The sequence below is a fragment of the Thunnus thynnus genome, chromosome 6 (assembly GCF_963924715.1).
Source record: "Thunnus thynnus chromosome 6, fThuThy2.1, whole genome shotgun sequence".
NCBI lineage: Eukaryota > Metazoa > Chordata > Actinopteri > Scombriformes > Scombridae > Thunnus > Thunnus thynnus.
Window position 1 is genome coordinate 19,690,427 of NC_089522.1, and position 15,953 is coordinate 19,706,379.

Sequence of the window (15,953 nt, forward strand, 5' to 3'; positions counted from 1 at the left end):
CTAGGAGCCCGTATTTTATATTTACATTGACAAATACCTGGTTTAAAAGGTGAAGTGCTCAAAAAAAAATTTAAATTAAAAAAAATAAAAAGTTTCAAACTCTTCCTCATGTAGGGCTTTATTTTGAAAAGCAAAGCCGGAAGTATTCTTCATTCTGGTTAGCTCAACGCCGTTTTGACTTGTGATTCATGTTTTGTTAGCTAATCTGGCTAGCAGATGTCGTCTGGTTGAATTTATTTTCTGATGAATATATGTGGTAAGGCTTTTGCCCATTTCATGCGTAATATACTGTTGATTATATATAGTAAGTTCAAGCTAGCAAAAGTGAAAGTTAATAAGTTATTTTCCAATGCATTCATGATGAATTACCTGCAGTGCTAACCAGCTAACTTTGCTAACGTTTGCTAATTGGAGCTTGCGAAGAAGCCAGCAGGACCCGCCTTGACATGGCTTTTATCCTCTTTCATAGCAGCATGTGCTTAAAACGCATTAATTTGAGTTGTAAATAATGTTCATATCGGCATATAAATGCACGGTGACATGGGTAACGGACTATTTGTGCTCTCCCTGCCGATCGCTTCACATTAGCTTACGTTTGCGCTAAGGCCCGAGCTAAGTTACTGCTGGGCCGATCATGTTAACCAAGCTGCCCACTGTTTATGGTAGTGAATTTATTCAGTGTATTTGACATTAATGCACATCACACAACAGCTAAGAGACCCTTGACCACCCATAGTCCCTTTAATAATTGTTTGACATGTCTCTACTGTACGTGCTGCACCACCGGTCATCGAGATGTCACTAACAAACAGGGTACTATGTTTTTAACGTTAGCTATCCGGTGATAACGTCATCTATTCACTGGAATTGAAGAACTAATTAACACATTTTATGTTAGACTTTGTCTCACCTGAGGCTTGAATGGGACAACCTGTAACAAAAATGTTGTAGCTGTCTATTTATTCAGTATACGAGCAACTATACAAGTTAGTTTTTATTGCTCAAATCCTGCTTGTATCCACTTTACTTAAACATCTCTGTCATTTCTTTACCGTGACAATGGTGGCTTATATGATTGAGTTGTGATCTATGTCTCTCTTATGTGGAATTTCAGCATAAAACGGTTAAAACGCCACTCCTGGTAAGAGAGGAGGATGGCGCATCGACGCACCCCACCTCAGCTGTCCCAGAGGACGGAGTACCTGGAAGCTGATAATGACTCCGACAGGGACTCTGGTGTTGGCGATGATGCAGGAGAGGATGCTGACAGTTGCCATGGAAGCGCAGTAATAGAGGAAGAGACAGTCAACAAGCAAGATGGCACAGAAGAAAACAGCAAGGAGGGAGACGATTTTACAGTGTTTGTTGCCTTTCAAGGGAATATGGAAGATGAGGACTTCACACAAAAACTTGACACTGTCCTCAGTGGTATACCTAACATGCTTGATATGGGTTAGTTTAATTTTGTTTAATTTTCTCTTAGTGTTGGAATAAGTCAGTACAGTTGGTGTTTGAAGACACCCTGCGTCCATACAAACAAACAAAGTGCAGTTGTCTACCAATGGCGATTGTACAGCTCTCACTGTCAATCTGGGAGACTTAATTTGCTGTTGAGAAAGCATTCATCCCCTTGGACATTTCTATGTTTTATTGTTTGCAACATTTAATCACAGTAGATGCAATTAGTTCTTTGACACTGGTTAATAAAAGATGATTTACCTTACTGCACACCAAGAGATATTCAGATCCTAAGAAACATTCTTATTTCCTTACACTGTAAGGTTCTTTTGACTAAATTAGTCAGAAAGTTGTTTCTTAATTCCATGGTCTTCATTATGTTGATTTCCCAGGAAAGTGACTCATCGTTGGGCTTTCCAGATATAGCAATGTCCCACTCTAAAAACAACAGCCTGCACCAGTGGTTATGTAGGCATGTCATAATTAACGTGATGAATACCTCTATCACTTATTTTGTATTTACATTTGTATCTAATCAAGATCAATTTATGGAGATTTGTTTTCATTTTGACATTGAAGAATCTCTTTTTCTCTTAGAGCCATTGTGATTCAGTATTGTGAAACAATAACAAGGGGGTGCACGAGTTCTACAGGAACTGTAAATGTACATTTGAAACATGACCCATTTCCATTGGATATTCCAGCAACAGTCTTCTATTTCTATCCCTTTCTAATTAATAATGTCTAGAATTTTTCACACTATAATTCCAACTTGTATCCATTCATATTCTCTCTCTTAGGCTCAGAGAGGCTGCAGCCACAGCATGTAGAGCCATGGAACAGTGTGCGGGTTACCTTCAACATTCCTCGGGACGCTGCAGAGCGACTCAGACTGTTGGCCCAGAACAACCAGCAGCAGCTCCGAGAACTGGGGATTCTCTCCGTGCAGATAGAAGGTAACAGCACAGCCTTCAAAATGGGATGCAAGAGAAAATTGGCCACATGCAAGAATGTTTTCCTATTCTTATCCTTAATCTACCTTACTTTTTTCCATGAGGCTTGCTTGTATGAGTGTTTCAAGTCAGATTCACGAAACTCTCAACTGTTGAGTGCTGATATTCCCTCTGTTGATGTTCAGGGGAAGGGGCCATTAACGTGGCTGTGGGACCAAATAGAGGACAAGAAGTTAGAGTGAATGGACCAATTGGAGCACCTGGCCAGATGAGAATGGATGTTGGTTTTCCAGGTCAACCTGGTCCAGGTATAAGTTAACTGAATTGATTTCACAAGTTCACTATAAATAAACTAAACTGAAACTGTGCTTTAATTTTGGTTAGTTGTTCCTTTAATAGTAGTTGTTACGATCACAATTTTTGTGCTAATTATGTGATATAGATAGTGGTAGTTAATATGCAAACATTCATTGTTTTTCTCTGCTTAATTTATGACAAATGTGCATCCATAAAAACATGAAATGAAAATTTGTAAAGGCAAACATTAGTTGAATGTATGCTTGTTTGTTTTTATTTCTTCTTTTCATTAGTTTGTCATAGCCATTCAGTAGTTATTTTTTTATCCAGTCTTGTGCCATTTTATCACCTGACAATAATCACTCACTTGGTAAATATTAGTTATTGTTTACACAAAATGCTTTAATATGCACATATTTCCATAAGGAGGGGTGAGGATGGCTAATCCATCAATGGTTCCCCCTGGACCTGGCATGGCAGGTCAGGCTATGGTACCAGGCAGCAGTGGACAGATGCATCCTCGTGTTTCAAGACCGTCTTCACAGACAGGTTCGGGTCTTAATTTTTTTTTTTAAAAATGATGCATGTTGTAATTTTGAATATGGTGTGTCTTGGTCAGTGCAATAATGGAAACACTCTCTCACAGATGTGATGGATCCAATGATGCCAGGTATGTCAGTTCAGCAGCAACAGCAACTCCAGCACCAACAGACTGGTCCCCATGGCTCAGGCCCTATGCCTCCTCAGGCCACCCATCACATGCAGGCTATGCAGGCTGGAAGACCACTCAACCCTGCTGCACTGCAGCAGCTACAACAACAGCATCACCAACAGCAACAAGCCCAACAGCAAGCACAGCTCTCTCAGCTTGGACCTAGACCTCCATTCAACCCATCAGGCCAGATGGCTGTGCCTCCTGGCTGGAACCAGTTGCCCTCTGGAGTCCTCCAGACACCAGCCGCCCAAGGAGGCCCTGCCTGGAGGAAGCCCCCACCCCAGGCCCAGATGGTTCAGCGCCCTCCTTCCCTTGCTACAGTTCAGACTCCCAGCCACCCTCCGCCCCCTTATCCATTTGGCAGCCAGCAGGCAGGACAGGTATTCAATGCAATGGGACAGGGACAATTACAGCAGCAACAGCAGGCAGGAATGGGTCAGTTTGCTGCTCCCCAGCCTAAAGGCCCACAGGCTGGCCCTGGAGGTGTTGCAGGACAGCCCAGACCCCCTCCACCACTTCCACCAACTTCTGGACCGCAGGGCAACCTCACTGCCAAGTCTCCAGGTTCCTCCTCGTCTCCTTTTCAGCAGGGTTCACCTGGGACTCCACCCATGATGGCTCAGAGACCTACAACTCCACAGGGTTTTCCCCAGGGTGTTGGTTCACCAGGAAGAGCAGCCCTCGGCCAACAGGGTAACATGCAACAAGGATTCATGGGAATGCCCCAGCATGGACAGCCTGGGGCCCAAGTTCATCCAGGTCAGTAACTGCTGGTAACAGTTTCTTGTTAGACTGATTGCACACAGAAGAAAAGTACATTTTTTGCCAACATGAGTATTTTATCTTGAAGTAACTATAAAATTAACACTCTGATGTTGAGATAACAAAATCAATGAACACTTATTACAGGCATGCCTAAGCGTCCCATGGGCTTTCCAAATCCAAACTTTGTCCAAGGTCAGGTGAGTGCCAGTGCTCCAGGAACCCCTGGTGGAGGATCCGGTCAGCAGCTACAGAGCAGCCAAGCGATGACTCATACAGGTAAAATGTCCTCAGCACAGAAGTGATGTAGATCTGAGGGGAAACTAAAGTTTTGGCTGAGTCATGGAAATTGAAACAGTGTGAAATGAGAAGAGGCCAGTGCTAGATCAAGAGGCTTAATCAATATTTAACATTTTAACAGATTTGCTGTTTACACAAATGCAAACATTTTGGCAAAGATCCATTAAAGTTGGTTATTACATGGTTGTCTTAATTTAAGATTTCACTATAATATTTTAAAACTGGAATTGAACAAGTTTTGTGTTAATGGGACACTTTGTTGTTGCTCAGTTAAACAAAGAAAACTTTTTTTGGCCATTTAGGGAGCCAACATGTTGCTTTAAAACTAGAGGCCCTAATATTTTAACACTCAACTCATCTAGTCCCAGTTATACAGACTGTTGGTAGTTCACGTTTAGACTTACTGTGTTGCATTAATGTTTTGACAGCCACATTTGACACCCTGTCGCTTAACAGTAAGCAGAAGGCATAACAACTTATTACCTGTTGTGATCCCCATATAAGTAAATTCCATATTTTTTCCCTCTCCGTTTTGCATCAGGAGCTCAGCCATCAGCTTCCACGCCAAACTCAATGCAGGGCCCACTCCATGCCCAACCCAATGCTATGGGTGTACAAAGTAGCATGGCAGGTCTGCCCCCTGGTACAACTGCTGGGCCTAGTATGGGCCAACAACAGCCTGGCCTCCAGACCCAGATGATGGGCCTCCAGCATCAGGCCCAACCCGTGTCTTCCTCCCCCAGCCAGATGGTTCAAGGCCAGGGTGGAGGTCAGACTGTCCTCTCAAGGCCCCTCAGTCAAGGGCAGAGAGGTGGGATGACCCCACCCAAGCAGATGATGCCTCAGCAAGGCCAGGGGGTGATGCATGGGCAGGGTCAGATGGTTGGAGGCCAAGGGCACCAGGCCATGCTCCTACAGCAGCAACAGCAACAAAACTCCATGATGGAACAAATGGTTGCCAACCAGATGCAAGGCAACAAGCAGGCATTTGGAGGCAAGATTCCGGCTGGGGTCATGCCTGGCCCGATGATGCGTGGCCCTTCTCCGAATGTTCCAGGTAACATGGCTCAGTTCCAGGGCCAGGTTGGCCCACAGCAGATGACTCCACAACAGCAGCAGCAAATGGCTCAGCTCCAACAACAGCAGTTACAACAGCAGCAACAGCACCAGTTACAACAGCAACAGCTACAGCAGCAGCAACAACACCAACAGATGAGCCAGCAACAGCCACAACAGGTTCCCATTGCTGGCAATCCTAATCAAGTGATGGGCATGCACGGGCAACAGATGAGGCTACCTGCTGGTCATCCTCTTATCCAACAACAGTTGCAACAGCAGCAGCAGTTACAGCAACAGCAGAAACAACAGCAACAGGCCATGTTGCAACAGCAACAACAACAGGCAGCTCAACAACACCAACACCCTTTGGGAGATCCTAATAGTGGGACAGGGGAATTGGGGGTTCAACAGATGGTCCCTGATATGCAGGCACAGCAGCAGCAAGGCATGATGCCTGGCCCTCAGCACATGCAGATGGGAAATGGTCACTTTGCAGGTCATGGCATGAACTTCAACTCACAATTCCCAGGTCAGATGCCAATTGGGGGACCTTGTGGACAGGCAGGTGGTTTTCCTGTCAGCAAGGACGTAACACTGACAAGTCCACTGCTGGTCAATCTGCTGCAGAGTGATATCTCAGCCAGCCAGTTCGGGCCAGGAGGAAAACAAGGAGCAGGTGGGGGCAATCAAGCCAAACCCAAAAAGAAGAAACCAGCACGCAAGAAGAAGCCCAAAGATGGAGAGGGACAACAGCAAGTAGAGGGACTTGGGTAACAATTTGTATTTAATACAGTTTTGTTTTTTCCATTTTGGCAGCAAGAGTTGAAATAAGTTGTATCACTGTTACATTAATATTTTGATTTAACTTTATCTTTTTATTCTCTCTTTCCTAGTGGTCTTGATGTGGCTGGTGGTATGGAAGATTCTGAACTGCCAAATCTGAGTGGTGAACAGAGTTTGGGACTAGACAACACGGGCCCGAAACTCCCTGATTTTCCCAACCGGCCTGCAGGTAAATGACATTGAAATAATCAGTTTTGGGGGGGCAGCAATGGAGACGGCTGTGTCTTTGATAATTTCTGCTGAAATTTGGTTTAAAATTTTATTTAGGCGCTCTACACAGGATGCAAAATTAACTTTTTTGTCCACCGACCAAATGGCTAGTGAATGTTCAAATTTTACCAGCCACTCAATAGATTACCATTGTTTTTTGGCTGATGAGTGAAGCAAATCTACCAGCCACTTGCATATTTTACCAGTATTTGGCTGACAGCTGGTGCTAATTTTGTGCCCCGGCTCTACACCCCAAAAAAGGCTACAAAATACTGCTCTAAGTTTGTTATTTCCACATTTCCTTAGTTAAGTTTTGGTATTGTCATGCCAATGACCAACAATTTGCGAAAGTATAAATTCACTGGAAGAACCTCCACTGCAAAGTCTAAAGCCATAAGTTCGAGTGTTTCATCTACCGGGAGCAGCAGCGATTCCCACCCACCAGATAACCAAATGGAAGCAGCAGATCTGAAAGTCGAAATCCTCATCTCGTTGAAAAAAGACATCACTATACTGTTAAGGTTGGAGCTAAAGACTGCTGGCTAAGGAATTTGAGGCTGTCAAATCCAAACTACACACAGTAAAAACAGAAGTAGCAAATAATGCTGCAACAATTCGCTTCAATGTGGAGACGATGAAAATAACCATATCAGCAAGGGAGTGTGGGTTAGTATCATTCTCAGACAACGTGACTTCACTACAAACCAAGACAGGTAAGCTCGAGACAGAGGTAACCAGTCCATGGGGAAAATGCCTTGACATGGAGGGAAGGATGAGGTGTTCCAACATTCGAATACTGAATGTCCCAGAGACACTCCAATCGCAGCCTCCAAACTACTAAAAGAAATTTTGAACATGGACAAAGACGTTCTGATCGACAAATCACACAGGGATCTCAAGGCAAGGAAACCAGCCCCATGTCACTGTGGCGAAAGTACATTATTACCAAGGCTGTGTCGAGGTCCTTCGCTGTGCCAGGGAGTCCGCTCCTCTCCTCCCCAGGAACTGCCATCTCCATATTCCAGTATCACCCCCCCCCACCACCACCACCACCACCACCACCACCACACCCAAGTGTTGCACAAGCTAGATCTGCATTCAGTGAAGTCAAGCGACAGCTCCGTGGATGAGAAGACATTTGGTATGGCCTTTCCTATCCAGCACAACTCCGCATCACACATGGTGGAACAGACAGTTTCAAAGCCCAGAGGACGCCATTGTTTATGTGAAAACCAAAATCCTACAAGAAACACCAAAGGACTGACCATGATTCAAGTAAGAGTGATTCAGTGTCACATCAGAGTTCTGTTGATGCTGACTGGTGAGTAAACAATGTACACTGTGACTACAAAAATTATAATTTTCACCCATTTGATTTGTTGATTGTGTTGAATGTGGACAACACATATAATCTATCTATCTATCTATATAATTTTTTTTTTCCTCCCTTTTTCTTATGTTTACAGTTGATAAGACATATCACTATAGCTGGTCAGAGTATGATACCTTACCCTTTTTATGGATAACATATGGTGCAATTAGGCATTTTATTTTTTTAACCATTACTTTTTGTTTGACTTTCATATTGAGATATCACAGACGTTACGAACATTGCCAATTCAGCAGTAAATTATGTTAAAGGAAGGAAGATGAATGTCAGCAACACTTATTACCGGCCACCCTTTGTTTTTCATCATTGTTCTCTTATGACACTTACATTTACTTAGCCATGCAACTCTGGCTGGTGGATATGTAATACTTTTCATTCCTGTAAGTTGTACAGCAACGTCACTAGGCCAATTTTTTCCTTTCTTTGATTAGACCTTAATATTAAGGAGATGGTAAACTGCTGATTTATGTTTGACATGCTTATCCATAACCAAGTGTTCAGTAAATTGATACTGGTATGGGGGTGTTATCACTGGACTGAGTCCAATATATCTAAAGACATCTGGAGACCAGTAAACCAAACTGAGCCTAAATACAAATGTATTATTATTATCACTGCTATTATTGCTGTTCAATGTGCCTTACATTAAACAACATTCTGTATATAGTAGGGTACTCTGTATTAGGGCTAGTGCATCCCTTCACAAGCATTTAAAAGTGTGGATACTTTTGCGAGGGGTTTGGGAGTCACCTTGTTCTGGTAGGTGATGGGGGTTGGACATATTGAGGGGTCCTTTCAGCCTTCTAGAAAACTCAAGTTTGTTAAATCTCAATAAGCCTTTAATTTTTTCTTCTATTAAATAAGATCATGGTTAATTTACATTTTCCAAGCGGATCAGCCAGTTGCGATGTGACCTTTGTCAGCTGGAATGTCAAATCTTTAAATCACTCTGTTAAACGTAAAATGGTACTATCTTATCTGGAAAAAAACTAATGTAGGGATAGTCTACCTTCAGGAAATGCATCTGCATTGGAAATGGAAATGCACCGCTTCTCTACAAGAGGGTGTGCTCAGAAATTTTATGCTATATGGCAACTGTTTTTAACTTTATATGCAAAAAAATGAATGCCACTGATATTGCAGTTTTGTAATACTTTTTTGTGTTTTTCTTACCACTCATTATTATTACTTATTTTTGTTTTTTATCGTTTATTGTATCTTTTAATTTTATTTATTTATTATTCTTTGTGTCTCACCTATGATTTTTGTCACATTGACTTTATTTATATGTACATGTAATTGTGAAATCTATTCTGTTTGATTACTAAATAATACAATAATGGCACAATAATACTGTAGTAGGGATGCAGCTCTGTTGAAGCAGAAAGATGGGGGGATATATTGTGTTTATCCAACTGTATCTGTAATTTATTGTATTTTGTGTGACTTTAAATACCAAGAAAAAGACCTTGAGCAAAAAGAAATAATCAGTTTTATTTTGTACCTCCATTCAAGTGCCAATTCTTAAGTTGTATAAACCTTCCAGTATTCTTTACTTTATCTGTCTTGTATTTATGTGCCCCTGCACTATCCCTAGGCTTTCCTGGCCAACCCGGAGACCAGAGAGTATTGCAGCAGGTACCCATGCAGTTTATGCAGCAGCAGCAGCAACAACAGCAGCAACAACAGCAGCAGCAACAGCAACAACAACAACAGCAGCAGCAGCAGCAGCAGCAGCAACAGCAGCAGCAACAACAGCAGCAGCAGCAGCAACAACAACAACAACAAATTCAGCACATGCAACAGCAACAAATACAGCAACAACAAATTCAACAACAACAACAAATGCAGCAACAAATGCAACAGCAGCAAATACAACAACAACAGCAGCAACAATTACAACAACAGCAGCAGATTCAGCAACAGCAGCAGATGCAACAGCTGCAGATGCAAGGTCTCCAGAATGCTCAAGGGCAGCAGGGAATGACGGGGCCGCAGACTTCAGGTCAAGGCCAGCCACAGATACACCCTCATCAGCTGCAACAACAGCAACAGCAGCAACCTCAACAACCACACCTGCAGCAACAGGTAATATTGATGAATGGCAGTATTTAAAATCAACACATTGGTTATTCGTTTATCTATTCATACTCAACATTGATCCCCATTTCATATTTTAGCAACAACAGCAAATGATGATGATGCTGAAGATGCAGCAGGAGCAGGCTAAGAATCGCATGTCCATCCCTCCAGGAGGGCAGCTCCCTCCTCGGGGCATGGGCAATCCACCTGAGGTGCAAAGGCTGCCTGTCTCACAGCAAGGCAATATGCCTGTAATGATCAGCCTTCAAGGACATGGAGGAGTACCACCATCACCTGACAAACCCCGAGGGATGCCCCTGATGGTGAACCCTCAGGTGAGGTCCAAGTACTGAGGCATAAATACATTTCTTTAACACTCGGAGGAATAGGAGCCCCCTTTACATCATAAAAACAAACAATAAAGAAATAAACAAGTAGCAAACATTACAGTAATAGGTAAAAAGCTAAGATAACCAGTAATAAAAGAAAATAGCCATGCACATAATTGTAATAAGAGTAGAAACATAAATTGTAAATATTAGTCAAAAACATTAATGTGATGACAATATATATCACTATATTTACATTCACATCTCATGATCCGAACTGTGCACTGTTTATTTTCTTGTGACTAAATTGTTGTATCTGTCCTCCTTTTGTAGCTTGCAGGCGCTGCACGAAGAATGTCCCTTCCTGATGCAGGGCAGGGTCCCCAAGGCACTGGATCTGAAGAGGCCCCTGCAGGGGCCCACCCAAAGCAGGACAGGCCTGGAGGTCCAGAAATGGGGGTACAGCCTGGAAATGGGACCCAACAGATGATGGCCAACCAGGGCTCCAACACTCACATGATGAAGCAAGGCCCTGGTCCCTCACCAGTGCCCCAGCACACTGGAGCCAGTCCCCAGCAACAGTTACCCGCTCAGCCTCAACAAGGAGGCCCTGTGCCTGGCCTTCATTTCCCCAATGTCCCCACAACCTCACAGAGCTCTAGACCCAAAACCCCCAACAGAGCCAGCCCCAGACCGTACCACCATCCCCTTACCCCAACTAATCGCCCACCCAGCACTGAGCCCTCCGAAATCAACCTTTCACCTGAAAGGCTAAATGCGTCTATTGCAGGGCTGTTTCCTCCCAAAATCAACATTCCTCTGCCTCCCAGGCAGCCTAACCTAAACAGGGGATTTGACCAGCAAGGTCTCAACCCAACAACTCTGAAAGCCATTGGGCAGGCCCCTCCTAGCTTATCTCTACCAGGCAACAACAACAATGGTAGTGTGGGTGGAAATAACACTAACAACAGTCAACAACCTTTCTCCACTGGCACTGGAGCAGGAGGTGCAGGTGCTAAACAGGACAAGCAGTCTGGAGGGCAGGGTAAGAGGGCAAGTCCTAGCAATAGTCGGAGGTCAAGTCCAGCCTCTAGTCGCAAGTCAGCCACCCCAAGCCCAGGAAGACAAAAGGGGACAAAGATGGCCATCACCTGCCCTCCCCATCAGCAGCAGTTGGTCAACCCTCAGGGGCAAACCATGATGCTCAGCCCTACCTCAGTACCTCCAAGTCCAATGTCTATGCCCGCACAACTGGGTGGGAGCATGGAGGCACAACAGACCCAGAGTCCCTTCCATGGGATGCAAGGTAACCCTGCTGAGGGAGTAAGGGAAAGTCAGGCAATGATGACAGCAGAGCAGCGACAGATGCCTCAGCCTCAGCCTCAACCCCAGCCGCAGCCTCTGAGGGAGTTATCAGCTCCTAGAATGGCAAGTCCTCGTTTCCCCACGCCTCAGCAGCCTAAACCTGACTTGGAACTGCAGGCAGGGACAGTTGATAGGCAGCCAACACACACAGCACCTTTGCAGGACTCTGAGGTTTCACCTGCTCTCAGGGCAGCTCCAACCTCCCTCAACCAGTTACTGGATAACACGGGTATCCCAAACATGCCTCTTCGGCCTATACAGAGTAATACTGTTAGGGATGTTATGGGAAAGGACAGCCCCAAGTCTGCTTTGGATCCAGAGAAACCACCCCACAGTAATTCCCAGAGCACAGACATGTCAGCTCCTGTTGCTACTACTGCCACTATAAATGAATCAGAAGCTAAACCCAAACCTGCTGTCCCTGTCCCTACCAGCAGTCCTAACTTGCAGCCTGCTGCGATGCCCAGCTTGCACCCTAGCACTAACGTAAACTCCAATACTACTCCCAGTCTTAACCAAACCCCCATCTCGAGTCTTGGTGTCAATCCCAGTCTGAATGTAAACACGACCTCTACCCTTTGCCCCACTCTCAGTACTAACACTAATGCTGCCCCGAGTGTAAGTCCCAACCCTGTCACTTCCAGTCAGAGCAGTACCGCCCCAGCTGTTAGTACCAGTTCTAACTCCAGCACTGCCCTAAACCCAGCTAGTTCGGCTCCAAAACCAAGCCCTAATCCTAAACCTGTGACAAGTGTTCACTCAGTCATACAGATCCCTGCCTCTTCTAGCACCATTTCCCCAAACCAGATCACTGTGTTTGTAACGTCTAACCCCATTACCTCTGCCCCCGCTCCTCAAGTACCCACATCTATGGTCTCCACCATGGTGGCTGTCCCTAACAAGAACATTCGACCTCAAGATATTCGGCAGCAGACCCCTGTGTCCCGACCTCAGTTCATCACCACCACCCCTGTATTTATCAATCCAATTTTCCAGGTCCCGAATGCATCTGTGGCTCCCAATACCACAGTGGTATCACAGTCAGTCACCATGATGGGTCCTATCCAAGTGTCCACTACAAACATCCAACTTCCTCCTGCCCCAAGCTCCACCCAATCAACAGGGGCTACCATGGCCAGCACTCAGCTTGCCAGAAGTGCTGTTGGACAGGTTCAGACTGCCACTAGTGTGTCCTCATCATCCTCAGTTGGTACTCTCCCAGCTCCTCAGCAAATTAACCCTGGGGCTCTCAAAACAGAAAATCTAGGTGAGGCAGGTTCTGGTCAGAAATCTAGTCCCCCAGTCCAGCAGCCATCTCCCCATCCAAGCCCTTCAGCATCATCTCCCTTTCAGCCACCCCTGGCTTCTCCTCCTCCCTGCTCTAGTCCTGGAGCTGTGAACACTCTCCGAAAGGGCCCCATGTCTCCATCTTCCACTGCCCAGGTGAAAAGTAAGTCTGCACAGGCCGCTGCACCTGTTTCTGGTACAGCTGAATCCCAGCAGAATCCTGTAGAAAGACCTGCACAGGGGCCCACTGGGGCTGTTCCACCCCAGGTCTTTCATCCTCCTGCTAGTCCTGCCATTCAGATTGAAGCACTAGTGCCCCATACTACTACTGCTGGTTCAAACATCATTACTTCGCCTACAGTCTCCTCTCCTATCCCAGTTCCTAGCCAAGTTGCTGTTCCTACTCAGATTGTTACCCAGGCTCCGTTGCCTGTACCAGCTTCAGTCTCAAGCCCAGCCCAGGCTGTAACTTCTCAAACTCCTACTGTCACTGTAGTTGGTACTGCTACTGTTGTCTCCTCTGCTACCGTGCTCTCCACGGTCACACCTGCACAAAGTCCAGTACCGTCCATTGTTCCCATTGTTACTGTGCCTGGACCTGTTCAGGAGGTTCCTCCCACCATACCCTCTCCAGTTGCTAACCCCAGCGTAGTTCCACCAGCCCAGTCTGATGCCCCAGCTGTGGAGCCTCCCATGCCATCAGCTGCAGGACCTGCCGAAACAACTCAGACCACCCCAGGTAAACACACAATTGAGAGCTAAAAGAATCATTAGGAATGTATACATACATCAAGTAAACAAAATGATGGCCACATTCTGGCCATGATCCTTGGTCAGGTCAAGCTGATGACTAAGAGTATCTTTTATATACCTTGTGTTACTGCTGCAGTACATGCCATAGTAACATATAACAATACATGTAATGCAACCTCAAGTATCATGCAACTTTAAGTATAAAGCTTTCTTGGGTTTTAACATTTACAAAGAGTATTTGGTATTCCTGTTTTTCTTTGTTTAAAGAGGACAACGGTTGCTATGTGCAAAACCATTGGTGATTGGTGGCCATGGTGGAGGAGAGACTTATGCTCAGCACCCTGAATACATGGACATAGCCATTCTGTTCAGTCACTAATTTGTTTAATGTAGTCAAATGTGTCAGTTGAACTACTTCATCCTTTTTCCCCAGCACCTATTCAACAAGAAGTTTCACAGTCACAGGAGCCTGTTGCTAGTGAGAAGACAGGTAAGCATGATCATCCTTGTTACAGACATTTTTAACAATGCTTGTCTTTGAAAGAGAAAGGAGCAATTCCATAATGATCTCATATGAGTCATTTGGAACTAGGTGGAAAATAAATATCTCCTTTTTTGTCCTATTTAGGTGAAGAGGTCTCAACAGGTCCTGAGCAGGGGTAAGATTCCCGATAACATTTATATTCTTTTATTTGCTGTATTGCTAATTGACTATGTATTGCTTCATGTGCTGGGGTTTATTAAGGTATCCCTTACTATTGATCTCGGAAAAGTTGGCCTAGTCTTAAGACTCATGCTCTTGAAGGAGAAATGCTTAGACATTTCTAACTCTACTGAAACTCAGGGAGGTCATGTGGTTGGCCAAGGGGGTACATGGTGAAATCAATGAGCCACGTGGCCTCAGCACTTGGTATGTATGATTAGCATGCATCAATATAAATATACCAATGCATGTCCGAAGTTTAATCAAAACAAAGCCTATCACAACGCAAATTGTACCACCCCACTGACCTTTATGGCCATATCTCTTTTCCTGGGGATTGTCATAATATCGTGGGGAAGTGAAGCCATGTTTGTTCAGCACAGTTTATAGTTTACCGCTGTTTTTCCACTTCTATCACAGATGGGCAAAGAAAAGAAAGACGCCCATCAACTTAGTCCCAAGGTATGTATTTTAACATGTTTGCGCTGCAAAGACACAAGCAGTGATCATGTCGACGTAGTGGATGCTGTCGGGATGAAGACGCACAGTATCTGTGGTAGACGAGGAAAAACAGCAGAGTCCTGAGTGGTATTATATCTTTCTCTGAGTAGAGCAGAGTTAACTCATGCCTTTGCATCTTTACTAACACATCGCTGTGTTATCTTCCCTTCCTTGTCGTTTGTTGTTTTTCTATCTGGTCCTCCCAGAGTTGCTGTGGAGAAGCCCAAGGGACCGAGCAGACGCAGCTCCCGGGCAGACAAGGAGGTGGAGGAGGAGCCGGTAGCGGACAGTGGCATTAGGAAAAGATCAGCCAGGCCTGGAACCAGTGCTGCTGTAAAAGGTAACATAAACACACAAGCAGCTCCAAAATAAACTTCAGGCATAATGTCTACAACTACACCCAAGCTGTACACAGGGCATTGCTAACTTGTATTATCTTTTTAACAGAAACTGGAGCAAGCCCCACCCAGGCCAAACGAAGGAAGTCTAAATAGGTGCAACTGAAGTTGCGGCAACCTGTGAACTGTACTGTAAATGTTTTTGTTTCCCGCTGTGAATCAGTTGATGTCGGTTTCCCTGTCCCAGATTATGAATTTTCATCAGAGGAAGAAACCGTGTACAGATTGTTTTAAAAAAAAAAAAAAAAAAGAATTATGGTATTGTTTTGTCCATGCTTTTTTTGTGAGATTGTAGTTAGAATGTGTGCATACAGTATGTGTTTGTGTGAATGTGCTTTTTATATTAAATGCTGGATTAATCATGTGAAGACTGATAATGGAGCTTGTCATGATTGTATAATTATGTTGTAAACTGAATTAAATTTTCTACTGCTTTTGTTCTGTGAAACTGTGTAATATGATTAATCTATTTTTCTTAGATTGATTATCATTTTTTGTTCATATGAATCTCAGTTTGCTAATTTACCAGAGCTGCATTAAACTCCTAG

The 15,953-nt window shown here is 44.4% G+C and overlaps 1 protein-coding gene across 4 annotated transcripts; it reads left to right on the forward strand.

The window, feature by feature from the left end:
- Positions 1-138: 138 nt before the first annotated feature.
- ncoa6 (nuclear receptor coactivator 6) lies at positions 139-15,853 on the forward strand. Of its 4 annotated transcripts, XM_067592433.1 has the most exons (18): positions 139-256; positions 1,115-1,452; positions 2,259-2,414; positions 2,597-2,719; positions 3,135-3,257; positions 3,355-4,182; positions 4,333-4,464; positions 5,027-6,314; positions 6,438-6,556; positions 9,585-9,894; positions 9,961-10,075; positions 10,168-10,404; positions 10,732-13,789; positions 14,237-14,293; positions 14,432-14,462; positions 14,927-14,968; positions 15,214-15,347; positions 15,455-15,853. In XM_067592433.1, exons 2-18 carry the CDS (start codon positions 1,155-1,157, stop codon positions 15,499-15,501), a joined length of 7,098 nt encoding a protein of 2,365 aa, XP_067448534.1. In that variant the 5' UTR covers positions 139-256; positions 1,115-1,154; the 3' UTR covers positions 15,502-15,853. The 4 variants fall into 4 exon arrangements, with proteins under 4 accessions (XP_067448534.1, XP_067448531.1, XP_067448532.1 ...); XM_067592430.1 differs by having other exon boundaries at positions 9,585-10,075; XM_067592431.1 differs by having other exon boundaries at positions 3,138-3,257; positions 9,585-10,075.
- The last annotated feature ends 100 nt before the right edge of the window (positions 15,854-15,953 follow it).